Source organism: Gastrolobium bilobum, unplaced genomic scaffold (assembly GCF_033153095.1).
Source record: "Gastrolobium bilobum isolate Gb01-03AN ecotype WA unplaced genomic scaffold, APGP_CSIRO_Gbil_v1 utg1381, whole genome shotgun sequence".
Taxonomy (NCBI): domain Eukaryota; kingdom Viridiplantae; phylum Streptophyta; class Magnoliopsida; order Fabales; family Fabaceae; genus Gastrolobium; species Gastrolobium bilobum.
In genome coordinates, this window is record NW_026896913.1 from 132,028 (window position 1) to 159,095 (window position 27,068).

The following is a 27,068-nucleotide window of genomic DNA, read 5'->3' on the forward strand; positions in this document are numbered from 1 at the left end:
AGGCTGGCGTCGACCCAAGCCATTGCCGAAATGTTCCATTTCCAAGTTATCCCAGTGGCAACGTCTTCTACAGAGTTAGGGTTGCCACCTGCGATTGAACACTTACTCTTCAAGTACGATACCATCTTTGCAACACCAACGGAGCTGCCTCTTCCACGCTCCGTCGATCACCACATCACCTTAGCTTCCAATCTTTTACTCAGTCATGAATTGTTTTTGGGAATTCAAATTTGATTCCTCTGTTATTTCATCAATCCAATAAAAGCCTCCTTTGTTATTCCTTTTACTTCGAAGCCTCCTTCATTCAATCATTGTTGCAACTCGGCTTCCCTCTGCTTTGAAGCCTCCAGATTGATACAAACCCATCACACTTCCACTTTCTTAGCATGACTGGCTAGTTATTTTACCATCAAGTTAGCAATATATAGCAGTTATTTAATCTAGCAATAGCAGTTGGTTTTATTTTGTATCTATTAGTTTGTAATCCTTATTTAAAGGATTTGATCCTTCAGTAAAGGACGTGAGAAAATTGCTTCATTTTGTTTATTTTTCTTCTTTCCTTAAGTTTGTATTTTTTTGCTAAAACGAAATCTAATAGAGATTCTAATTAAAGGTTTTTTACCTTCCCGTCTTCTTCATTAGTCATTGCTTCCGCATACTTAGCAAAGTTTCTTCACCTCAGTCTCGGCTGCCTTAGGGCTTGTTTGGAAGATAGATTTAGGAAGGAAAGGAAAGAAATGAGAGAGTTTTATTAATCTATTCCCTTATTTGTGAGTTTAAAAAAAATGAAAGGAAATAATTGAGAATTTTCACAAAATCCTCCAAAAGTTCTTAAAATTTAAGTTCTCCTGTTTTGGATTCGAATTTACTTATTTACCCTGACAATTAAAATCAAGACACCTTTCTCTTTTATTCTAACGCTAACTATCTCGATCAAATCTTCAGGATCATCCCCAAAGATGTGAATCATCGTAGATAGCAACATATAACAACGCCGCCAAACCTCCATGATCGCCGCCATCATCGCAGGTCGCCAGCAATCACAAGCTCCACTGCATAGTTAGTATCGCTTCGCCGCCGGACCACCGCAAGCACCACCATGTTGCGTTGTGTTGTCTCCTCCACAACACCATTCACGCTAGCTGCTAGTGCATGCCCATTACCATATTACTTTCTCTTTCTATTATTTTAGGAACTAGGGTTTGAATTTTTCATTTACTCCAAACTACAAGTTCGTGGGCCACTACGTAAGCCCATTTGTTCTCTTTTGTGTTTTTTTGTTTTCTTTAATGGGGAAGGATATTGTGACAACCAAGTTGTGTTACTACCAAGTGACTACCAATCAATCTTACCGTTAGATCGATTATATGGATCCAACGGTTATATTTATTTTCATTTTTGTATGGTCATGATTCCCCAAATTTAATATTTTATATTTATTTTCACCTTTGTATGGTTATGATTTCCCATATTTAATGCTTTCACTTTAAATATGGGGAATCATGACCATACAAAGATGAAAATAAATATAACCGTTAGATCAACATAATCGATCTAACGGTGAGATTGATTGGTAGTCACTTGGTAGTAACACAACTTGGTTGTCACAATATCCTCCCCCTTCTTTAATTTAGTTGGGTTTATTTCTTTTAGTTGAATTTAAAACTTTAGATGGGCCATTGGTAACATAAACTTATTTTCAAGTTAAATAATTAGGAGAATGATCGGACCAATACATAATGGGCTGACCAATATGTATCGAGCCTAATCACACACAGTTGATGAGAGAAGACTTTGGGTTGAATTATCTGCTTCTTGGATTGTTGTTGGTTGTTTCCTGTTTGTAGTGAGATGGATATGATTCTTCTTTGGCGCGATGAGCCTGACTGGGGTGGGTACCTGCAATGACACTCCGACGCTCAAGTCAGTATCAAAGTCAGGCTTATGTGGTATTCGTACTGAATTAGATTATCATACTTGGGTATGTACCCTTTGTTTATATAGTGAATATGATGCCGCATTTAGTAGGCGGTATGCCTTCTGATTGGCTGTTTATGGGCTGCAGGTTCAGCTGGTGCCTTTCTGGCCTTATCTATATTATGTCAAGCTATCTAGATAGAGTGATGGCAAGCTGGAGCTATCTTTCGTGTATTGGTTCTATGGCGCGGTGACCCTTTGTTCGTATTATTAATCACTTCCTTAACTCTGAAGTCATGTTTAAGGCGGTTTGGGCACGATGAAGCCATCGTGCTCACTGATGCACGATGTGGATATCGCGCATTGTTCGGGCCTTATGTGTTTGAGCTTTTAATCTTTGGATTTTAACCCTTTGGTGGGCCTATTGTATTTTATCCAGATCAGAGAATAAGTTAGAACAAGTAAAAATTAATATATATACTCATAAATATATTAATTTTTAAAGAAAGGATAAAATGGTAAAAATATTTCATTAACCCTCTATTTTTTCCCTTACCATATTTTTAACTCAAGGAAAGGGATATATTTCTCTTCCACTCCTTCCCCTCCCTTTCCCTTAGATTCCCTTCCTCCCCTTCCCTTACAAACTCTCAAACAAAATCTTAAGATATTCATCTGTAAAGAACATGTTGGACTCAAGGTAGGGCATTGAAGCACTATAACTTAAGGAGAGCTCGGAGCCAAATTTTAAGCTAAAGGTTGAAGGGGCAGGATCATTTTACTCCGCGATAAGAATAATAAATCTTACACTAAATTTTAATCCTTGATTTTCGTGCATCTAACAATTAAGATTTATTGGTTCTACTCATTAATTAATTGTTATTTATCAATAAATATCAATTGTTAGATGCACGAAAATTAACGGTTAAGATATGTTATAAAACTTATTATTGTTAGACCTGAATAAGTTGATTATATCCTTGGCTTCAAACATTAGGAAAAAAATCCCAGGTATGCAATAAAATTTAAATGTTTGGCATCCTATTTCAAGTGTAAACTCGAACCCCCCAAGTGTTGGGATAAAGTTAGGAAGGAGCTACTTTGAAATGTCTCACCACCAACCTTTGTATCCTAGAGAAAGGAAGGTACACATTTACGTGAAAAAGGCATGATACAAGAGAATGGAATCCTTACCCACAACCTAACTTTTACAAATCCAACCAAAGGAATTCAGAGCAATGGTTCTAAACTTAAAATCATATCCACTGAGCAAGGTCAAATGCAAGTCGAATTTTAGGGCATCTGATCATTTTTGGGGTTCTCACGATGTACCTCACACACAGTATCTCTTCGTTGACCCACTAAAGCAGTTCCACATTTGATGTGATCGACCTTGTTAATTAAGGGATGAATCATTAAGTTCAAGGCAATTTTCCATTTTTCCCCAAAAGCACACCATAACCTCAAACGACCAGGACGTCTTGAATACACACCATTACAAACTCGACACTCTGACTTGACAGTTGACATAGCACCATGCTTAGAGACAGTTGTTTTATGCCTTTATACGGGGAACAAGGACCAAAATGCCAATGTTGGCCAAAAAAATTACTAGACTGCCACGTCAATAGTAAATTTTGTCAAAATGTCACGTGGCATATTTTGCTACACTGTGTAGCGAAATATGTGTGCCAATAATTCGCTACACAGTGTAGCGAAATATGCCACGTCAGACTGCTCAGAACCAAAAATGCCACGTGTCAAAATTGTAGAAATTCGCTACCCTAGGTAGCGAATTTCTACAATTTTGACACGTGACATTTTTGGTTCTGACGTGGCATATTTCGCTACACCATGTAACAAATTATTTGCACACATATTTTGCTACACAGTGTAATGAAATATGTCACGTGGCATTTTGGCAAAATTTGTTGTTGGCATGGCAGTCTGGTAATTTTTTTGGCCAACAGTGGCACTTTAGTCACTGTTCTTTTATATGGCCCACCTTAGTACACAACGTCCACATCACCTCTTCGAATATAGTAGCACTAACATCCCATTACTCGCTTCGTGTTGTTCTAACCACCCGAATATGACTGAACATTTTTATTCACCTGCTGAAACTGTTCACCCTACTATATAATTTTGTACAATGGAATGCCCTCGACAACCTCCTAAAAATATAGGGCTCATCTTTTTACGTGTGAATCATCTCCTTTATGCATTACTCCACCTTTCTCATTTACCAACTTATCGTCGAAATTTCTCTAGGTTCACCACCACATCACCCATGACTGCATACAAAGAAGAAACCTATCAACAACCCTAATCCATTATCAAGGGAGATCATAGTTTCGTAATCTCTATTGGGAGTGATTAATTGAAAGAAAGAAGCTTGTTTCCTGATTATACAAATAATGCTTGCTCTATTGCTGTCCAAATGTTTTCTCTCACTCACTATTCTAATACTTTTGTGTGTGCTTTGAATGGTTATGTGTTACATAAGGTTAATGAGATGTATAAATATCGGGATATTACCACTAAACACATATATTAATTAACAGGAAGTTGTTTCAGTTTAATCGTGGTGTGGTTTTGAGTTCGAGTTTTAGGAAGAGCTTTTCCGTCCTTATGATCTTGCCCAGCTTGAATTTGAATTAATCTGCACCTATTGGCAATCAAATACAAAATAATTTTTCCGAAAAAAATCTGAGATATTAATGTGCAAGATTTTACAAAACATAATCTATGTTTCTAACTATATTAATTGATTAGTATTTGTTTTTGGATATGAGAAATCATAACCATACAAAAATAGAAATAAATATAACCGTTGATCAACATAATCGATCTAATGGTGAATCATAATCGATCTAATGATGAATTGATTGGTATTAATATTAGTGGTAATCTTAATTGGTTGTTACAATATTTTACTTCTTTGTTCTTTTAAAAAATATAAAATTTTGTTATTTTTTTAATATAACATTTTCGGGTGATAGGCAAAGACTAAAACTCTCGAGGCGAAAAAATTATCAAAATGAGTTTTATCTCTACCAATAAAATATTTTTTATACATACAGTTAGAAATTGACCCAGCAAAATTAAGGAATTCAGCTATCTAACTGTGGCAAAAAAATTAATTTATTACTTTTTTAATAAAAAAATTACGAATAAGTTGTCGTTTTGCAAAAAATTACGAATCTATAGCACCCAAACACGCCCACATGGGGCGTGTTCTGATGGAGAGAGACACGCCCATGTGGGGCGTGAGCTTGTGAAGGAAACACGCCCTACGTAGGGCGTGTGTGGTCACGCCTAAGATAAGGCGTGTTCAGTGGGTTGACACGCCCAAATATGGGCGTGAGTGACTAAACTGACTGCTATTTAAACACCCACCCCCCTACACACTCTTCACAATTCTGTCATTGTTATGCTAAACTCTCTGATAGTTTGCACTTGTTTACTCATATTTTGTTTTATCTTTTAAAATTTTGTTTTTAAAAATGAGTGCAAATTCTGATACTATTCGTGTCGTTCTATATTTTAACGGTAGGAAAGAAGAAGGTCGTCGTGGTGTTATTTTTGTAGGGGAGAAAAGGCCATCACGTATTAAACGAAACTCAATGGTTGCTGAGCTGCATCAGAAAATACGTCAAAAATTATGTCTTCAAGACAACCAATTGATCACTCTTGTCACGGCAAGGTTATGGCAACGTGAACAATACATTAGCTTGCAAGTGGTCGATGACGAAGACATCGATATGGTAATGAAAGAGTTCTTGAACCAGTGTAGAAAGGATTTCTTAGAGTTGTATGTGGATACTACAACCGCGGAGGAAGTTGTCATACCAATGAGGTCAGTTAGGTCTACTTCTCCTCTTAATGCATCATCATCTGATGTTCCTGTTGTTCCTGTTGTTCCTGCTGTTAACATGTCTGAGGAAGATGAACATGACCCTACTTGGGTTATGGATGAGGAGTATGACGAAGATGATGAGGAAGATATTGCAATAGAGGACCGTCTTCTTTTAGAGGATGCATGTGCATCGGACAATGACGAAGAATGTGGCAGGTCTGGTACTGAACTTCAACCAGTGCATGATTTGGGGGAGTCTCGTATCGTTGTACATCATGGCACAACATCGAGTCAAGTACCAGAACATCCTGAAGGTATGCTATCAATTAATATACTGACAGTTTGGTTGTTGCAATTTTTGATTAAGAAAATAATTCAATTCTACTATTATTATTACGTAGTACATGTAGGCGATGCACCTGTTGATCCTTTTTGGTCAGAAATTCCACATTACACATATATTGATTGGGATTATCTGAGTGAGGCACAATCATGGACGCAGAGTTCGGGTTTAATCCAGGGTCCTTGGCAATTGGGAGAAAAGTTGTTTGTTAACCAACAATTTACATCCAAAAAAGAGGCTCAGATGGCAATCAAGCGCTACCTCATGAAGGAGCATCAAGAAGCAATTGTGGTTGAGAGCACTCCCACAAAATTAAGCATGAAATGTTGTGCACACGTCCAAGGTTGCCCGTGGAGGGTCAGGGTAATTAAACAAACGTATGGTGAAAATTGGAAGGTGACGAAATGGGGTGGAAGCACAATTGCTTGAATGACCATATTTCTCAAGATCATCGACAACTTGATTCTGACGTTATTGCAGCACTTGTAGTAGGTACGTAATTTCAAATTAAAAAGCTGATTAAAATTGCAGTTGATATACTTGTTGTTCTGTTAATGTTTATATTCAGCTTTTGTGATTCAGAGATGATAAAAAAGGAACCTTCAGTGGCCATTTCGCTCATTCGGGAGAGGATAACGCATTCATATGGATTCAAAGTTTCATATCGAAAGGCATGGTATGCGAAGCAGAAAGCAATGGCAATGTTATATGGTGATTGGGAGGAGTCCTATGCATTTTTACCCAACTGGTGTGAATATATGCTTCGTTTTTCACCAGGTTCCTTTTACAATATTCAAACAAAGGATTGTTTTGTTGGGGGCCAGTTGGTTACTGGAAAACGTGTATTTGTTCGTTGTTTCTGGACTTTCAGACAATGTTGCGAGGCATTTAAATTTTGCAAACCAATGATACAAATTGATGGCACTCATCTATACGGGAAATATAAGGGAAAGTTATTGATTGCCACAGCTCAAGATGGTAATAATGAATGTGTGCCACTTGCATTTGCCGTTGTTGAGGGTGAGACATTGGAGGCTTGGTCATACTTCCTTGCCAATCTTCGTCAGCACGTCACTCAAGCGGATAATATATGTCTAATTTCAGACCGGCATGTTAGCATATTATCGGCTGTTGAAAATAATCCCTTATGGCAGCCACCCCATGCATTTCATGTGTTTTGTCTGCGACATGTTGCAAGCAATTTTAATCAACGATTTAGAAATGACAAATTGAAGGCTAGCCTGATGAATATAGGTATGTTGCACACTATGATTGGTGGATTAAATAATTGTAGTTTTTTCGTTAAGCGTCAACTATGTGTGTTTTTTAAATTAATCGCAGGATATACTGAACAACTGAACAACTGATTTGTTTACTCCTTGTATGGTAATAGAAAAATTCAAAAAATAGTCCACAATAGTCATCGATACCACAGTACACAATTACAACAGCCTTAAAAAAACAGTCAATACATCAGTCCATGTAACTAAACAAAAAAACAGTCAATACATCAGTCCATGTAACTAAACAAAAAAACAGTCAATACATCAGTCCATGTAACTAAACAAAGAAACAGTCAATACATCAGTCAATACATGAAATAAAACTAGGACCAACGAGGCCATGGCCTATCACGTGCCTGACGTGGGGGTAATCGACGCCTAGACTGAGCCTCTATAGCCTGTGCAAATGCGTCAAGACATTGCTCCTCGTCGTCAACCGCCTCTGGAACATGAGCGGGTGGAGTCGTGCAAGCTATGCCAGGAGAAGAAGCAACATATCCACCACTCGCAGATGGTATAAAATCATGCTGTGCACTAACATGTGTAGGCCAATCGCCTACTCCGTCTGTGGTCAAGTCCAAGGTCTGGCACCACTCCGTAACGTCTTCCATATTCCACTCCTGATACTCTGTACCACAGGATGGATCCTGAGACACCGGTACCCCACCAGATGCGCATGCCATGGGGCTAGCCTGATAAACCTGCTCACTCTGTGTAAACCCCTGGCAATACGATGGACCTGGCTGGCTATCATAATACTGCGGCGGAGGAGGACCATGGTACATAGGCTCTGGCCCGCCTGCTTGGCTCAGCACTGGCGGTCTAAACCAACCCTGCATATCAGTGCGCGGTCTAGGAGCAATAATAGGCTCGGGTATAGCTCGAACCGATTCCCGCTGTCGTCCTAGTCCACGCCCCTCCTGCCTGCCACTAGGCACCTCAATGGTCAACATCGGCTCCTCAACAGTCTGCGTAGGTGGAGCCTCTGGCCTTGGCTCCTCTACTCGTGCCGACTCTCTGAATAAGGCAATAATGCGACCAATCTCGTCATGGACCCACTCTAAGCCAAAGGCGGGGAACTGATCCGCAGTAGTCGCAAAATATAGCATCTCCAACCCATCAATCTATAAAGAAATGAAACAACATGATATGATTAAAAATTTATAAACACATAATCATATTCATAATTGAAGTGTCAAAACTTACTGCTCGTCCAACCCTGGCAGCTTTCCTGGCGACAAACCGTTTCCCTCGCTGTCTGTACCAGTGTAGGTACTCATGGTTCGGGGACATCAACCCGACCAGTGCAGGGGGAATACGTATGGACGTATCCCTGATCGTCCATCGATGTATGAAGGGCCTCAACTTACGCTCCCAATTATCATCCTTCTTCCCTCGCAGAGTTAGATCATGAACACCCTTAAGCTTTCTTGGTCTCCGCGGTATGGGCTGATCAAAACCAAATTGTCGCATACATCGATTCGGTTGAGCGTACTCAACTGTGTGGAAGCAAATGATAGGAGTAATGGCCAACCATAAGTACCGCTCATGATCAGATACAAACAATGCCGTATGGTACTCTCCGTATAGCTCCCACACAACCTACATATAAAAAAATTAGTAATTCAGAAAACACCATTACCACCAACTATAATATGTAAATAAATAAAAAACAATTAATAATAGATATCACAAACCTCGTCTCTATAAAGCGTGTCAAGGTTTGCCCGATACCAAGACTGCTCATGTGGCTTAAAGGGAGGTAGGGAATTAAACCTGTAATGGAATGTGTAAACCATTATCATACTCATTCAACAAATGAACATGTAATAAATTAGTCAATATGAGTTAATAAAATATACCTGTGACCAAAATGCCACTCCGGGTGGGTAGGCTGCGGGATAGGTGGTGCAATGGGGGGGAATTAATATTGCATACGTTATTCATTCGTCTTTAACCCTAATTATAATGTGGTTAATTGAAAGGTCAATATGTTTGCAAGTGTCATTCATAAAAAAAAATTAATTGTCACAAACTAATTTCTAAGTGTGTAAATAAGTCATAAAACCAACATATACCAATTTAGAAGTAACTAATTAATTTGTAAGTCCATATAATATATAAGTCACATCACAATCTTACATAGGTCACTAATATTTTTCTAACCCCCATAACAATTAAATAAAGTCACAAATATTTTTCTAACCCCCTAACAATTAAATAAAGTCACAAATATTTTTCTAACCCCCTAACAATTATCTAAGTCGCTAATAACTATCATATATTAATTGCTGTTAATAAAAAAAATAAACAATAAATAGGGACTTAGATGAGAGAGAGACAGAGCTTTGCTGCGCAAAATCCTCCAAAAGAAATTTAGAGAGAAGGAGGAGGAGGAGGTTTAGAGAGAGGATGGGAGGGTGGAAATGAGGTAAAAAAGTGAAAAACGGATTTATATACACCGCGGATAACACGCCATATCGTGGGCATGTCTCTCTCCTGGAACACGCCCTTCCTTTGCCGTGTTTGCTTCATAGCTCACGCCCTATCCTAGGCGTGTCTCTCTCCTGCCACACACGCCCTACCTTGGGCGTGTTTCTTTCACAAGCTCACGCCCCACATGGGCGTGTCTCTCTCCATCAGAACACGCCCTATGTGGACGTGTTTGGGTGCTATAGATTCGTAATTTTTTACAAAACGACAACTTATTCGTAATTTTTTATTAAAAAAGTAATAAATTAATTTTTTTTGCCATCTAACTGTGCCCAAAATTATGTCGTTTAAATCAAAACTAAATCGAGAAATCTCCATGCTTCATTGTTTTTTTAATCATTTGTTCTTAGCGGTGCAATGAGTTGTGGTGAACCGCTGAATAACAGGCGCTGAAAATATTCAACTGCGAAACGAGAAACTCTAAACGAAACGTTTCGTTTCGCCCTCGAAACCAAAACTCGAAGAAGCATACACAGAGACTCGCCATCATCTTCTACACAAATTAATCCCTACCCATTTATTGACTCTAAATGCTTCAAAATCAAATTTCACTGTCAACACATTCACTTCAACTCTACCCAACGATTCATCAACGTACAAAACTTTTTCTATAAACAAAAAAATATAAATTATAAACAAAAATTTGATTTTTCATGCCATTTCTGCTGCGTCCTCGTCGATCTTGCGCTTTTTCATAACCTGAGGGGTTTTCGGATTCCGGTTTCGAAGAAAGTTGCGATTTTGGATCGTGGGTATTGGGATTTGGATTGGAGGGGAAAGATGAGTAACCAGAGGAAGAAGAATTTTCAGATAGAGGCGTTTAAGCACAGGGTGGTGATGGATCCTAAATACGCCGACAAGACATGGAAGATTCTGGAACATGCGATTCACGAGATTTATAACCACAACGCCAGTGGTCTTAGTTTTGAAGAACTTTACAGGTTCCCCACTTTCTTTCTTTCTTTCTTTTTTCTTTTTTTTTTTTCATTTCTTCTCATGATTACCCTTAATTTTGGGTTTTTCTTCGTTTGTTGGGAAAACTTGTTTACATGATATGAATCTGTTTGATTATGCAATATTGATGGATGTATTATCTTGTTATGGTTCGGAGTTCATTTGGTGATTAGAAATCTGCAATTTTTTTTTTAATTTTTTTTTTTTTTGATAACAATTTTTTTTTTTTTTTTTTTTTTTTTAATTTTATATATGGGGGTACTGCTCATTTCATTTGAGGTTTTTGGATTATTCAATTTGGAGAAAGAAAGCGAATTCTATCAGTTTCTGGGTTTGCTTTTCATGGGTTGTATGTAGATTAAGGTATTTTCTATGGCTTGTGAATATGCACATTTGGAAATTTTATTAAGTCTATGACGGAACTGTTTAATTTGTTGAGTTTATTTATGCGGGAATTGCTGTGGGTAGCGTATCCATATACCTGAGAAAGCCTAATTGTGCGAAATATTTTGGTGGTGGGAATCAGCTACTATGATGTTGCAATTAATTGTTCTAGTAGTTCATTGCTTCATTTGTACCACATGTTATCTACCTTATCAACTCTTTGTGTTCTTCTGTTGTCCTGTAATTAGATTCATCATCTTCTTTTTCATTGGTTTTTTTTTTTAAGCATTCTTTTTGGTCCTATAATCTTTTCTTCATGAGAATTAGCTCTAAGAGCTCATCAACTGAACAATAAAGCATTTTGCTTAGCTTAAATTCTGTATTGGTTAAGTGATAACTTACTAGGATATAATAAGATGTACAGACATACATCTTTGGAAAGAAAAACGGTCAACATGTGTGTTTATGACAAATGTGTTGTAGATGTTTGGCAATGTCAACGGGGCTTAATGATGATAACGCCATAACGGATCCTTCTGTTAAGGCTAAAGAGTATAAAAAAAGAGTGATCTATCAGGATTTAGTATGAAAATAAAGAGTGATCTGTCAGAATTTACATCAATTTATGAAACTAATTCATTTTATTTGTTATGAAATTTAGCCAGAGTAGTAGTTAATAGTGGCTGGATTGGTTGCTATCATGCTGGAGCTTCCTCGCTCCTATACACTCAGAGTGGAGCATTTCAGCATGGAGCACCTCAAAAATGGGTATTCGTGGCCTACAAGAGCAGAAAATAATTGTAGCTGATATGTGGTGAACATAATAAGGCTAAGGTTGATGAGTGGGACAAACAATAAAAAGATAAGATTACGAATGAATGTAATGGGAAGAAAGTTTGAGTGTCAGCTATTGACTGAAACTTGCCTGATCTAGTTTGATTATGTGAGAAGAAGCTAATAGAGGTGCCAATAAGAAAAATGAATGAAATAGATATAGTCTGATTAAAATTGGCACTAGATGACGATGAAAGATATAAAATTATAGAGAAAGTGAAAAACCATTAAAAAGACCTTGCTCTAAATGGTTTTACTGAAAATTTGGTTTTTGATAGATTCCAATGGTGTTAATTGATCAATGTGGCTGATCCAACCAGTGTGACTAGGCTTGGTTGTTGTATTTTTTATTTTAAGAGGTTTTTCAAATAATAGATATGCAAACTGTAGTTGGATATTTGTTGGAGTTTGTAGCCATATCTCCTTTAGTATCTCTCCTTGATTAACCAGCTTCTACATTACTGAACTAATGAATTCTTTTTGGCATATAAGATGAATTTGGCATGGGAAATTTCTTTTGGACATGTAGACATCAAAGGATCTTATGCTTTATTTGTTTTTCATTCCCCGAGGGAAAATAGATCCTATGTTTCTAATCCTATTTCTATTCATGTGTCGATTTAGAAATGCATACAGTATGGTGCTTCACAAATTTGGTGAGAAGCTTTACTCCGAACTGGTTGCGACCATGACTGCACATCTCAAAGATATAGCTCAATCTGTTGAGGCTGCTCAAGGAGGTTCTTTTTTGGAAGAATTGAACAGGAAATGGAATGATCATAATAAGGCATTACAAATGATTAGAGACATACTGATGTACATGGATAGGACTTACATCCCAAGCACCCAGAAGACTCCTGTTCATGAACTTGGACTGAACCTGTGGAGAGAAAATGTCATTTATTCCAGCCAGATCAGGACTCGGCTATTGAATATGCTTCTGGAATTAGTACATAGTGAACGCACTGGGGAAGTTATTGATAGAGGGATAATGAGAAATATAACAAAGATGCTAATGGATTTAGGACCATCTGTTTATGGGCAAGAATTTGAGACCAATTTTCTTCAAGTTTCAGCTGAGTTCTACCGGGTAGAATCCCAGAAATTCATTGAGTGTTGTGATTGCGGTGATTATCTGAAGAAGGCTGAGAGGCGTCTGAATGAGGAAATGGATAGAGTGAGTCATTACTTGGATCCCAGGTCTGAAAAGAAGATTACTAGTGTGGTGGAGAAGGAGATGATTGAAAATCACATGCTTAGATTAATCCATATGGAGAATTCTGGCTTAGTACACATGCTTTGTGATGATAAATATGAAGATTTGGGTAGAATGTATAACTTATTCTGTCGTGTTACTGATGGTCTCTCAAAAATACGAGAAGTGATGACTTCACACATAAGAGAGTCTGGAAAACAGCTTGTTACTGATCCTGAAAGGTTGAAGGATCCGGTTGAATTTGTGCAGAGGCTCTTAGATGAGAAAGATAAATATGACAAGATTATAAACTTGGCATTTAACAATGACAAGTCTTTCCAGAATGCTTTGAACTCCTCGTTTGAATATTTCATTAACTTGAATCTTCGTTCTCCGGAGTTTATTTCACTATTTGTGGATGATAAACTTCGGAAAGGTCTGAAAGGGGTTAGTGAGGATGATGTAGAGGTTACTCTTGACAAAGTGATGATGCTATTCCGATACTTACAAGAAAAAGATGTTTTTGAGAAGTATTATAAACAGCATCTGGCAAAGCGGCTTTTGTCTGGAAAGACTGTTTCTGATGATGCAGAGAGAAGTCTCATAGTTAAGCTCAAGACAGAATGCGGTTACCAATTTACATCTAAATTAGAGGGAATGTTTACAGACATGAAAACGTCTCAGGACACAATGCAGGGCTTTTATGCCAGCCACCCTGAACTAGGTGATGGTCCTACACTTACTGTACAAGTTCTTACCACAGGGTCTTGGCCAACTCAGTCTAGTATTACATGCAACCTTCCAGCTGAAATGTCTGCACTTTGTGATAAGTTTAGGTCATATTACCTTGGCACTCATACTGGCAGGAGATTGTCCTGGCAAACTAACATGGGCACTGCAGACTTAAAAGCAACCTTTGGGAAGGGTCAGAAGCATGAGTTAAATGTCTCTACTTACCAAATGTGCGTCCTCATGCTGTTTAATAATGCTGATACACTTAGCTACAAGGAGATTGAGCAATCAACTGAGATTCCGGCCTCAGATCTTAAGAGATGCCTGCAATCATTGGCTTTAGTTAAGGGAAGAAATGTCCTTAGAAAGGAGCCTATGAGTAAAGATGTTGGTGAGGATGATACTTTCTTTGTTAATGACAAGTTCAGTAGCAAACTATACAAGGTAAAAATAGGAACTGTTGTTGCACAAAAGGAATCAGAACCTGAGAAACAGGAAACTCGGCAGAGAGTGGAGGAGGACAGGAAGCCCCAGATTGAAGCAGCAATAGTGAGGATCATGAAATCTAGGAAGCAACTTGATCATAACAATCTTATAGCTGAGGTTACAAAGCAGTTGCAATCGCGCTTCCTGGCAAATCCAACGGAGGTCAAGAAACGGATTGAGTCTCTCATTGAACGGGACTTTTTGGAGAGGGATGATAGTGACAGAAAGTTGTATCGATATCTTGCCTAGAATTGGTAAACTTGTTTCAGTTATCACAGTGATACAGGTATTGTTGTATCTTATGAACTAGATGAATTAAATTACCTTTGAATAGCCTCATTGATTTTAATGTATATTGATTTGTTTTCCTGTTCGTTGTGATGTTCCATCCAAATATATAGATTATCCTGGTAACATTTTTGTTCATAGCCGTGAGATATAAAATTCTTCTATTCAAAATGTGTAAACTATAATTTTGATCACATCAATATAGTCCACGAAAGACAAGTGAATAATTGAAATTGATTCAGCCCTCAAAAAGGTGTAAAATGACTTCCTATAAAAGTGTAAAACAATTGATTTAAACTTAGTTCCTAAAGAAAAAGAATGACATTAAATCATATTTCTCCATCTCACAATTTATACGTATCAATGATTTCAATGTCATTTTGTATGATTGAGAAACTAAATCGATGAATATAAATTGATCTCCCATATTTTTTAGAAATCTAAACATGCATCAAAATGTTAACTCGAACTTTGAGAAGCAAAATGGATGTGAACTCAAATCAAATTTTACATACGTGCTTTAATAATCTTGTTATATCATGGCTAGCTTCACTTGAATGTGTATTAAGGTAATTGTTACTTTAGGCCTTTGTCGATTTTTTCTTTATTTTATTATGACTCCGTGTTTGAGTAGCATTAAGTCATGAGAAAGATTAAAAAATTTAAAAAAATAAAGAGAAAGAGTGAAATGACATATCTAGGTCATGGAAGACAGGTTTGTCTATCATCCAATGCAGGATGAGAAGGAAGTTTAGCTCTTTAGCATTTTGGTGTGGATATTAAAATTATAATTTCTTAGTACCTATTGAGATGTCGGAGACAACACTGCCAAAAAGAACAGTGCAACAGAAAACAGACATGAGGGATGTCAAATAGACTATAAAGCTGTTTAAATGGGGTCAGCATCAATGACTGCATTTTAGGCATGGAGCACGAGACGAAGTGATTATTTTTGTTGGATTAGTTATGTTACCCTTATAAAAGCCATTCCACCAGCATGGTTTGGCAAAGCAGCACCATAAATTGGTTAAGAGATATATCTTGAGGCAATTCAATAGATATATATAACTCATTTGACAATGGCATTGAAATCAGCATTCTCAGTCACATTCTTCTCCTTAATCTTTTTAGCACTAGCAAATGGTTCTAATGCTGGCAAAATTGCAATCTTCTGAGGCCAGAATGGTAAGGAGGGCACGCTGGCTGAGGCTTGTGACACAGGGAACTGTGATTATGTGATCGTAGCCTTTCTGCCAGCCTTTGGTAATGGCCAGACTCCTATGATTAATCTAGCTGGTCATTGTGATCCATACAATGATGGGTGCACTGGCTTAAGCTCTGACATTGAGTCCTGTCAAGCCAAAGGCATCAAGGTGTTGTTGTCTATAGGAGGAGGTGCTGGAAGCTACTCAATTGCATCAACTCAGGATGCAAATCAAGTAGCCACTTAACTTTGGAATAACTTATAGGGGGCACAGTCATCATCTCGTCAACTTGGCCCTGCTGTTCTTGATGGCATTGATTTTTTACATTGAAGGAGGATCAAACCAACGTTGGGGTGATCTTGCTAGGCTCCTTAAACGCTACGGTATTGTCAAGAAAGGCAAGAAGGTTTACATAACTGCAGCCCCTCAGTGCCCATTTCCTGATGCTTGGATAGGAAATGCTCTCACAACAGGTCTTTTTTATTATGTTTGGGTTCAATTTTACAACAACCCTCCTTGCCAATACACATCTGGGGAAATTAGCAACCTTGAAGATGCATGGAAGCAGTGGATATCAAGTATGTATCCCTGCTAACAAGATATTCCTGGGGCTACCAGCTTCCATGGAGGCAGCAGGCAGTGGTTTCATTCCTGCAACTGATCTTACTTCCAATGTGCTTCCAGCCATTAAAAGTTCTGCTAAATATGGTGGTGTTATGCTGTGGTCTAGGTATTATGATGCTCAAAGTGGGTATAGCTCCTCCATCAAGAGCCATGTGTAATGTCCATACTCATTTACTAGTAGTATGTAATATGTAATATTTACTCGTTAGTGGTGCACGTTCAAATATTTATGCCTATAATGTAATATGTTTCGTTCAAATGAGTATCTAAGAAAGTAGATTATATGTTAATAATATATAAGAAATCACTCCTCGTTAAATCGACTAACTAGGATAAGGGTTAAGGCAATCTCAATATACAGCTTTATCCTTGTATATTTGTAAAGAGATTATTTTCTAAATTGAAACATAAGACATTTTATAATGGTTTTATGTACACAAATTACTAGCAAGTTTATAAAAATAGTCAGGCTTTTATCTGAATAAAAGGAATCTGACCAAAGTTTTGTTTACAGAGATTATCACCACTCAAGAATATCACACATCTTCTTTTAGCCCCCAACGTATGCTAGAGAACTGCCATAGAGCGAGGTCAATATTTGGTCTAAAGAATATGTGCATTATTTAGTAGTCGGGATTCCATTGGTTTTTAATTTATTCTATTTCTACATCTGGTAGTCTACATTGTCTGCTAATGCCCTTGGCTTCGACATACAACTTCATAAAACTGAACAATAAGGTTAAGAGTAGCAACGAATATGAAATTTTCTGGTGTTAATATAGGAGCTTTGTATAATTTGGTAAAGTGCTAAATATGTTTTCTTCCCGAAGTTTTGCTACTTCATTGGTTTTTTTTCCGAAGCCAGAAATGCATGGATTCCTGCTATTCATAAGCTGTGGCAGGGCATTACGAACAAGTTGCTATAGTTAGTACTTGGTATGTCCAAAGAAGTTAGGTTAAAGCCAAAAGCCTGAACCCATTTTGCATGTCAAATTCCACAATGGACAAGACTTCATACTACAGAATAAATAAGCATTTCTACACTCATTAAAGCAAGCTGTTCAATAGATCTGGAGAACTTTTCATGCAATAGTTAAATCATGAAAGAAGAACTATATATTCAAAAAGATGTAATTCATATAACGGCTATGCATAAAAGCAGTTAATTTATTTGGTATGAGGACACGTTACAAAAAGAAAATTCCTCATTAACCAAAAACTTAATAAAATGAAAGGCATTTACTGTTTTTATGTCATGCCAGACTTGTAACTTGTTACATGTTACACAAATAAGGGGAAGAAAAAAAAACACTAATCTTACATGTTAGCAAAATCACCTCTTCCACCAAACTAAACTCAAAACACGAGGAAGCTGAACAAACTAAAACCTTGATCAACTTGCCTTTCCCTCATAAAGAACTTCCATTGAACCCCATAATGGAGTTAAAAATCGTTGGCCACAAATACAATTATGCACCCGCAATCATTCTTCAGCTGTGGCCACAAGAAGAATAAGAATCCACCGTGCTGCAAGTAATTGAGTTTGCCTCTCTCTGATCCAGCTTAAAACATACATTAACGTTGAGGCTAGCCAAGCTGGAAGTGACCTCAAATATTTACCTTTGCCTTCAGTGTGTATCCCTTTACATATCACATATGTATAATCAGCAGCTTGGATAAGCAAGAAGATCAAGAGTGTGCTTGGATGGAAGGTGAAAAATAAAGAGACTAAAAATTAAAAGGTTCTGAGTTTCATGGAATGAAAAGAAGGTACATCCCATTTTACACCGTTTCTCAATTTTGTTGTACCAAGCAAGTGTCAAATGATTTTCATAACAAATCTTCAACTATTTCAATTTCCATTTCCCCACTTTCAGTTGTAATAAGGCAGGCCCTAATTTGGATGATATAAAGGTATCCAAGGAGGGCCCGTTCATATTCAAAATTCAAGCAACATTCAAGCAACGGATACAACTTTAAATAAACCACTCCCCGCCAAACCTCAAATAGCAAGGGTGGCGTAAGAGTAATACTTGTACGCAGCCTTGCCTTTGCATATTTATAAAGAGGCTATTTACCGGATTCAAACCTATAATCTTTCAACCACTAAGGAGCAATTTTACCACTGCTCTAAACACATTCAACTTTAAATGGCATTACAAAATTGATGATATAGTCTCTCTAGTCATATTTACTTGAGTGAGCTAACTCATCAAAGAAGACAGTTAGTAATACCATATAAAGAATAATAGAATCATCATATTCTTATGATGGCACTAAAAAAAATAAAAAATGGACCTAACAGTTTACGGTCAAGTGAGAACAAAAGGCACCTTAAAGAGCTGGAACTGATCAAGCAGTATCAGGCGGAGATGGAACTGCCCTGTGCCGGAATAGCTTCACTAATGCTCTGCGTTCACAATCCTGCATATATTGATAATGAACATACTTTTTCATTTGCTCTAACAATATGGATGCCTTTGAAGCAACAACCACTAGAAAAGAAAAAAATAAGAATAGAACAAAAACTTTCAGCTAAATAAGAAAATGTCGCTCTTTCATTTTGATTAATGAGAGGAAAGGAGAGGAAGAAGCCTGTCTGCATCACTTATGAAGGTGACAGAACAATATGACCATTATGTACGCCAGACTCCAAAAACCTATGGGACTTGCAAAGGCTCAAAATTAAGACAATCAAGACGTTTTACAAGTAACCATTTTTTCTAAATTAGTTGCTTTTTTTTCAACTGAAAGGTCATGGATTCTAATCCAAGAAACAGCCTCAGCATACAAAGTTCTTTTCACCCATACCCTTGAAAGTTGGGGTTTCATGGGCAGTTGTGAATTAGAATTTTTTTTTTTTTTAAATTACAAAAATTTATATTTATTCAAGGCGAAGGTAGATTGTTAAGTAGCAGTCAAGCAGGGCTTGTCCAATCCAAACAGAAAAAGTCCCTTGAATAATAGGCCTTTCAATGGAGATCACAGAATACATGCAAAATAAGTATTGACCAATATATATACACATGTAAAAACGAATTTTGAGTAAAAATTCACCTTGAACATGTATAGGTGGAATGGTCTCTCAGGATTCGTTCTCCTGAATTTCAGATAAGTATAAGCAAAGCTTAGTTGATCACGAGATGTAAATCGATCAACTTCATTGAACCAAAGACAAGAAAATAAATTTGACATTGGTGTATGTGCCCTGACTATGAAGGAACCTTCAGGAACATCTGCAAGGTGAAAGACTCGACAATTAATTGTATTATGCACAAGCAGACCCAACAAAAATTCCATAATGAACAAAGATGCAAAGGAGACGCACGACTTGGAAGAAGATTATTTGGGTTTGATGTATCAAACTTGGTGAGGCCATCAGATTGGTAAAAGTGAAACTGTTCATCAATTGCTGTATGGTTGTACTTATTTAAGCGCTTATTTTGGAGTACCTCCTCCCACACACAGTGGCGATCGTAGTGATTTGAAATGGCATATTCAGCCTTCCTCCGCCACAAAAAATATTCAATAATCAGCATAGGGTCAGAATTGAGTCGCATCTTGCTGTCAAGCCAAATTGAATACCTACCAAGCAAGGATTTTCAAACAACATTAAAATGAGGAATAGAAAGCCAAGAAACTCGGATGCTAGAACAGATTGCAAGAACTACCTAGAATTTGGGAAGAGGCGATGTGATAAAAATTTTGGCACCTTGCCAGTTCTCCGCATGTCCTCATATGGCAAGTTTTTTACAATAACTATTTTCCATAGGCCAATGTACCCTCTATCATCAGGACTGTTTCCTTCTAATGAAAGTTTGGACAGTGTTTGATCATCCAAGAACATAACAAAACATACATTGTCCTTTGAATAATGACTGATCTGCAGCAAAGAGGTATATATAAAATTTGCTATATAATTAACATATGCTTTATAAAGCCAACACATAATTCTATCAGCGAAATATCATAATCTCATATAGTCAAGGTTGATACTTAAATTCCACTACTTCATATCATATAATATAGTAAATGTAATTGTTACAATATATTAAAATTATCTCATAATATCTTGATTTTATCATAGAATTGTTGAGAGTACATTAGATGATATCTTAGAAACATTTTCTTTATTTCTTTATATTTCACGATTTATTTCCTCATTTTATTAGGATTTGGAATCTAATATTAGTATAAATATGAATTAGTGTTTGTAGTTTACACCCCATCATCACACATCAAATCAATACCAATTTCATATGATTCCATCTTTATTCTCTCTTTTCTTCCTTCCATACCTAAATCCCTCTAGTTTCAACATGGTTTCAAAGCCTAGTTCCATCCTCCATAACCTGTCTCATCATTGTTCCGCACAAAGCAGCAAAAACTACCTTAAAAGAAATTAAAGAAATTACCAGTCTACTTGTAGGCCTCCGGAGAAAATCGGAGCTTCCAAAAATGCAAGAAGAAACCACAACCTTACAGGTGAACATGTATGCCTTATCTTTTTCATTTAAATCAAATCCAGTGCTTGGATATCCCGGAGGCCCCTTGACAAAACCACAATGAAGTGTCTGGTTTTTCACATAAAATGTTTTTTCTCTTTCTTCTAGAGTCTGATGTCCTCCAAATCGAGGTTCAAATAAATCAGTTTTGAATGTCTTTTCTTCGTGGTCAACATACTCTAGAGAAAACCAAGTGAAGTTCATATAACTCTTGGGTTCAACAAGGCCATCAACTGATTCCAGAAATCCAACTTCACAAGGAAAATCTGAAGGATTGATGTTCCAGGAAATGACAAAGAATCAAGTCAATACTAGAGTCAACTTAGTAAGGAACATATAAATCCAAATAATGCTGATATTTGATAAACAATGTTGATTTAGTCTACAAAATCCAGCATTAAAAAGTTATTTAACTTCCGACTTAAAAAGGTTTTCTTTTTCTTTTTCATGTAATTTTGGAGGCAACAGTTGCATATGAGATGATTATTAGTAAAACAAGGACCAGAAGCATAATCACATTGTGCCAGCAAAACAAATATGATTCACATAACACAGAAACTATTTTGCTTGACTCCAACAAAACTATATCTGCCATTAACCTAGAAATGCTCCACTATCTGTATGACAACATTTTCAAGGTCTTGACGTCTATGCTGCTCATATACTGCTTATTAAACAGTGCAAATTATTCATCCCGTGTCCAATGCTTCTACACTTTCTTTCACTAATGCATTTTTCTGAAAGGGGTTTCTCAATAAATCTTCATTGTAATAAGAGAAATGGGAGGGGTCTAAGCACGGAACTAAAGGTGAAGTTTGACTTCAAATTCATAAAACATAATCTAATGATAAATGAGGGGCAAGGCTATGACTCTTACGCTTCCGCCGCTTGCTTTTGGGTGTCTTTCCATCATCAGATACCAAAATATTTTCTTTTAAATGTAGATTGCGTTCTTCTTGTAGATTGTGTGGTATTGAGAACCTAGATTCCATTTTAGCTGAAACGAAACCAAGAAACACAAACGAAAATTCAGCAAGTTGGATTTTTCTGACACATGACTAACTTTAGGAACTATTTGTATATAACCTTATAAAAACATTTGGAGAAAAGGCCCATGTCTCTGGCCTCACCTTGAAAAAACATTTTCAGGCCATAAACTGTTAAATAAATTGAAAAGAGTGCGGTGAGAAGGAAAACCCAGCGTGAAAGTCTGTGTTTGGTAATCCGACCAAGCCTTCTACCACGACGGAAAACTCTAGAGCCATGAACACTTTTACCAAGAAAATTGAAAACTGCATCAATGATGCTTCTTCTCTCGGGGAACAAATCACCATTGTTTCTATAAAGAGCCATACCAGAGCACGTTCCAAGATTCAGACATAGACTACTAGTTCATCTGCCAAACAAAATAGTTTCCAACTTTTAAGTTTCACCAAAAAGGTAACTGGCAAAAAATGAATCACCCATGTTGCCAACTAATGATCTTGTGCAAACTAAACTCATACAACACAAATCCATGTATCCATAAATAATTAGACACTTAGCTGTTAATGCATGCATTACATTTTACAGCCTACAATTTAAACCAATAATTGTCATAGGGAAGCAGATGTAGATTACAAAATCACAATTAGAATGAGTGGTCATATAATCAAAAGGAAAGCATTCAGGTAAAATACCACTACCTCGTAGCAAAATTTAAATCAAAGAATGAAAGTGATGCAATCACTATCCCAAAAATCCCAATTACTTTGAACATATAACTTCTCATTCACTCAGCACTAACATTCAATTATCCATTGAAATTGAAAGAGTCGAAGGCCGGACATCATCATACACAAACAAAGAACCATACCAAAAAATAAAAAACGTTCATCCCACCCAATAATACAAAAAGAAAAAGAAAAAAGAGAGAGAGATAAAAAAGAGGAAATGTCAAGCTCCAAAGGAGAAATGAAAAGATGGGTAAGCTACAACTTACAGGGATTAACCAAATCAATAATGCAGGACATGGAAGATCTTCCCAAAATGAGATCTTTTTGGGAGGAACAAAAATCAAACAACAACATGATCATTAAAAATGGATTCTTTGAGCAATTGGGTGTTCGAAAAGGGAGAATCAACATGGGTCTGTTGTGTTGGAGGCGAAAAAATGATTTGGTGAGATAGACGATCTATCATGGGTGATGCACCGTCAGAACATAAAAGCAAGTGAAGTGGGTTGCATGAATTATCAATCAAATATCACGATCCGAACTTTGATTATCGCAAAGTTTTCATTTCTTTCTTTCTATTTATTTTATCTTTTTTCTGTTTCGTTTTCTCCCTTCTTTCTTCTTTTTCAGAGCTTTATTTTTTTGACACCGACAGTATAAAAAAGCGTTTTTTATGGCTGAGTGAGTGTCGTCAGTGATTCCTCGATCTATATATGGTAATGTGTTTCATCGGTTACATATACGAGGATGCTTGGTCTCACTTTGTGCTTTCAGTTTTCACTTTGCGTTAATAACCATTATTATGTACATGGGTTTAAGTAGAATCTGTTCGCTTTTTCTAGTGTTATATAATAAGTTTAATATAATGTTGTTTTGAGGCGAAAACTATGGTGTTTTTATAATTTTAATTTATTTCAGGATTATTATAATCTTTATAATTATAATTTTTTAATTTTTTTAATTCTAAAATGACGTTGTTTTAAAAGTAAATGCAAAAAATCAATCTGCATTAATTGCAGAAATATTTTTCTGAAGTATAATTATGGTATTTTTATAATTTTAATTTATTTCAGAATTATTATAATCTTTATAAGTATAATTTTTTAATCATTTAATTCTAAAATGACGTTGTTTTAAAAGTAAATGCAAAAAATCAATCTGCATTAATTGCAGAAATATTTTTCTGAAGTATAATTATGGAGTCAATATTTTTCATATTTTAAGAGATAAAATTATTTTTTATATCTACATAAAAATATATGGGATTCATTTTTTTTTTTCTCCTCCTCATATGAGAAACATTAAATCACAATTATATAGAGGAATTTGTCTTTTATAAGAATTTTTTTAGTGTTTCTAATATTTATAAAAAAGTAATTAGTCTAAATTCATTTATTTTGCCCATTTATGATTTATATATGATTAATGCCTTGTAAATTTATTTATTTTTATTTCTAGTAAAGTAATGAGTTGAGTTTTACTTTTTCTTCTTTTAGATACGTTGACGTTTGACTTCCTATATTATTATTATGAAACTATCTTTGAAAAAAATATTAATAATTAAAATTTTTTATGACTAAAGTATTATAGTTAGTTTTATTAAGAAATCTCTCATCAAATTATTTTTTTATTGATTTCATTACTTTAATTATTCATAAAATAAATATTATACTTTTTTTAAAAGTTAATTAAATGATAAAGTATTTAAAAAATTAAAGTGATGACACATTAATTGTTTTATAGATTAATTTAGTAATAAAAATAAAAAACTACATGGTGAGATATTAGAGAAAGAATATACTTATAATTTATTTTCGTTTACAATCTCTTACAATTATATCTTAATTGTTGATTTTGACCAATTTGACAGTTATAATTTATTGAAAATTAATAATTAATTAATAAATATGATCCAATAAATTATGACTGATAGGTTGACAAAAATCGATAGTTAAGATGTGGTTATAGGAGATTGTAAATAAAAATATATTATAGATATAATATTCCTCGAAATATTAATATTTAAAATAGCATAAGGAGGTTTAGTTTAGTTTAGTATATAAATTTATTATTATTTTTATGCATAAATTATCCTGCATCCTATCCCCAGCAGCACCAACTAATTTGTATTCTAGTCCGAAAGAATCATACAAGGGCATTTAACACAGTGGCATATCCAAAATTCTCAAAGTGAAGATACTGGTTAAACTATAATAATCCTTATCAATTGATCCTTGCATGTGCTTGATAATAAATTTATTATTTTAATTATAATAAGAAAGTTTTGTTTTGCATTTATTAGGTAACATGGGAGAAAGAGTTAAAAGACATGAATGCATTTTTTATGCGGAAATTGCAATTGTGCTGAAGTGTAAATTTTGTATTTATAAATATTAATAGATTTTACATATTTAATACTTGTAAGGAAAGAAATATATACAAAACTACCACATAGCTCTTCTATCAGTTCGATCCTTATCATTTATCAAAACTAGCACTTACATTATCGATGCTGGAAACATTTGCGACTGGACTATTATATGCTTAGTTCTCAATTGGAGAATTCGGTCTCTTGTCGCTAAATTAACACACTTGTACATGGATATACAAATAGAAGCACCTTATTGACTTATAATTTCGACTTAGCTTCCAAAAATCATTATGATGTGGTCCAGGCCAGATGCTGATTTTCGATCAGCACTTGAAAGAATGACAGTTTTGGATTGATGTTTATAAGCGTTATATAGAGATATGAGTATCACCACACAAAAAAAAGAGAGATACGAGTATTGACCGGAAAAAAAAAAACAAGGTTTTAATAGCTCTTTTATTGCTGTAGATGAGAAAATTTGCAGTAATACTTATAAATTCCAGGATCCAGCTCTGTATCTTAGTGTAAACATGTTTGTTACAATTTTTCTCATATACAACAACAGAATAAATGAGAAATCTAAAAAAAAAATTGCATCTTAAATGATAAGAGAGTATAATATAATATAATCTCCTCGAGAGTATAATATAATTTAATATCTATTGAGAAGGTTTATGCATATAAATTCCATGTTACATGTTATTATCACAATTTTTTTATAAGTTTATTTTCACATATTTCTTTTCAATTTATCAAAATCAATTAAATTTTTTTAAAAACATTAAATAAAATCAATCATTTATTTCATTCAAATCTTAAGCAAACTAAGGCCGCCTTCCCATCCATGCTTCAATCATAATAATTTGTTTAATAATATTCATCGGGTAGCATCAACTTATACTAATTAATGTAAATTTAACAAGTCTTACACATATTAATGTATCAAAAGAAAATAAAATGCATTCTTGGGGAGGGGCTGAACCTTTAGCCATTACTGTTCCTCCGCATTCCAGATTAGTCTCATAGCCGGCTCAAAGAGTCGAAGCTCGTGGGGATACCAGAGGGATCCAACTCGTCTCAAAGAGATAATTAGGGTTGGGTAACTCCAAAAAAGAAAAAGAAAATAACATCTAGTCTTTGAACTTTGAACTGATTGCTCGAGCTGGATCTCGATAATACTAGGAGAGGAAATTCAGTGAATATCTCATATTAAGAGAGAATCTATAAAGTAGTAAAAGCTAACCTATACTCATGCTAATGAAACTAAAAAAGACGGTCTATACCAACAAACAGAAAATAAATAAAAGGAAAAAAATATTTCTCCTGAAACAGAAAATAAAATTATTTTTAATAACTCAAAAATTATGTCATTTTAAAAATTGAGAGACTTAATAAATGATATTTTATGAATTTTATTTATTTTTTTGTTATATAAATTTTATTAAAACACCATTCATTAATTCTCTCAACCATAAAAAAGACATAATTTTGAAATTATTGCGATAAACCCAAAAATAAAATTTGGTTTTACATAAAAAGCAATTACTCCTACTAAACAAAAGATATTAATCCTCTAAAAAATAGCAGCACTCTCGTGGAATAGTTTTCTATAGAGCTCAGCCAATAACTTCCCAGGAAGTTGATGAACCTCCTCTTCTTCCCACTTTTGGTTCTTCTTGATGTGCATCTTCTGCTCTTTGTAGCTTTTTCTCTGCTTCCAGTAAAGTTTCTTTCATAATTCTCACCCATTCTTTCTCAATATTTTTTCTCTTGCACTCAACACCATGTTCATCGTATTCAATTATACCAAGGTATTCAAAATCATCACAATCATTTATATAATTAGCATAATCACTGGCATGCAATAATAGTTTTCGATA

General features: G+C 35.5%; 2 protein-coding genes and 1 pseudogene across 4 annotated transcripts; 2 read left to right on the forward strand and 1 right to left on the reverse strand.

Annotated features, from left to right (window-relative positions):
- Positions 1-10,284: 10,284 nt before the first annotated feature.
- LOC133302780 (cullin-3A-like) lies at positions 10,285-15,358 on the forward strand. Of its 2 annotated transcripts, none has more exons than XM_061502601.1 (2): positions 10,285-10,836; positions 12,704-15,358. In XM_061502601.1, the coding sequence occupies exons 1-2, from the start codon at positions 10,676-10,678 to the stop codon at positions 14,727-14,729; spliced, it is 2,187 nt and encodes a 728-aa protein (XP_061358585.1). In that variant the 5' UTR covers positions 10,285-10,675; the 3' UTR covers positions 14,730-15,358. The 2 variants fall into 2 exon arrangements, with proteins under 2 accessions (XP_061358585.1, XP_061358584.1); XM_061502600.1 differs by having other exon boundaries at positions 12,692-15,356.
- A 463-nt stretch (positions 15,359-15,821) lies between these two features.
- On the forward strand, positions 15,822-16,782 carry LOC133302781 (acidic endochitinase-like; annotated as a pseudogene).
- Positions 16,783-17,776: 994 nt separating this feature from the next.
- LOC133302798 (probable hexosyltransferase MUCI70) lies at positions 17,777-22,477 on the reverse strand. 2 transcript variants are annotated; one of them, XM_061502620.1, is made up of 8 exons: positions 22,233-22,477; positions 21,980-22,099; positions 21,013-21,368; positions 20,269-20,480; positions 19,926-20,182; positions 19,655-19,833; positions 18,931-19,021; positions 17,777-18,238 (listed from the first exon to the last, which is right to left on the reverse strand). In XM_061502620.1, the coding sequence occupies exons 1-7, from the start codon at positions 22,453-22,455 to the stop codon at positions 18,950-18,952; spliced, it is 1,419 nt and encodes a 472-aa protein (XP_061358604.1). In that variant the 5' UTR covers positions 22,456-22,477; the 3' UTR covers positions 17,777-18,238; positions 18,931-18,949. The 2 variants fall into 2 exon arrangements, with proteins under 2 accessions (XP_061358604.1, XP_061358605.1); XM_061502621.1 differs by having other exon boundaries at positions 22,189-22,273.
- Between the last annotated feature and the right edge of the window lie 4,591 nt (positions 22,478-27,068).

What these genes read in the sequence shown, in the direction of transcription:
- LOC133302780 (XM_061502600.1), top strand. Translation starts at nt 10,676, where the DNA reads ATGAGTAACCAGAGGAAGAAGAATTTTCAGATAGAGGCGTTTAAGCAC. An exon ending in AGTTTTGAAGAACTTTACAG is followed by an intron (nt 10,837 to 12,691) that starts GTTCCCCACTTT and finishes GTGTCGATTTAG; the next exon opens with AAATGCATACAGTATGGTGC.
- LOC133302798 (XM_061502620.1), bottom strand. Translation starts at nt 22,455, where the DNA reads ATGGCTCTTTATAGAAACAATGGTGATTTGTTCCCCGAGAGAAGAAGC. An exon ending in CCTGAAAATGTTTTTTCAAG is followed by an intron (nt 22,100 to 22,232) that starts GTGAGGCCAGAG and finishes GTTTCGTTTCAG; the next exon opens with CTAAAATGGAATCTAGGTTC. An exon ending in CGCCTCTTCCCAAATTCTAG is followed by an intron (nt 20,183 to 20,268) that starts GTAGTTCTTGCA and finishes CTTGCTTGGTAG; the next exon opens with GTATTCAATTTGGCTTGACA.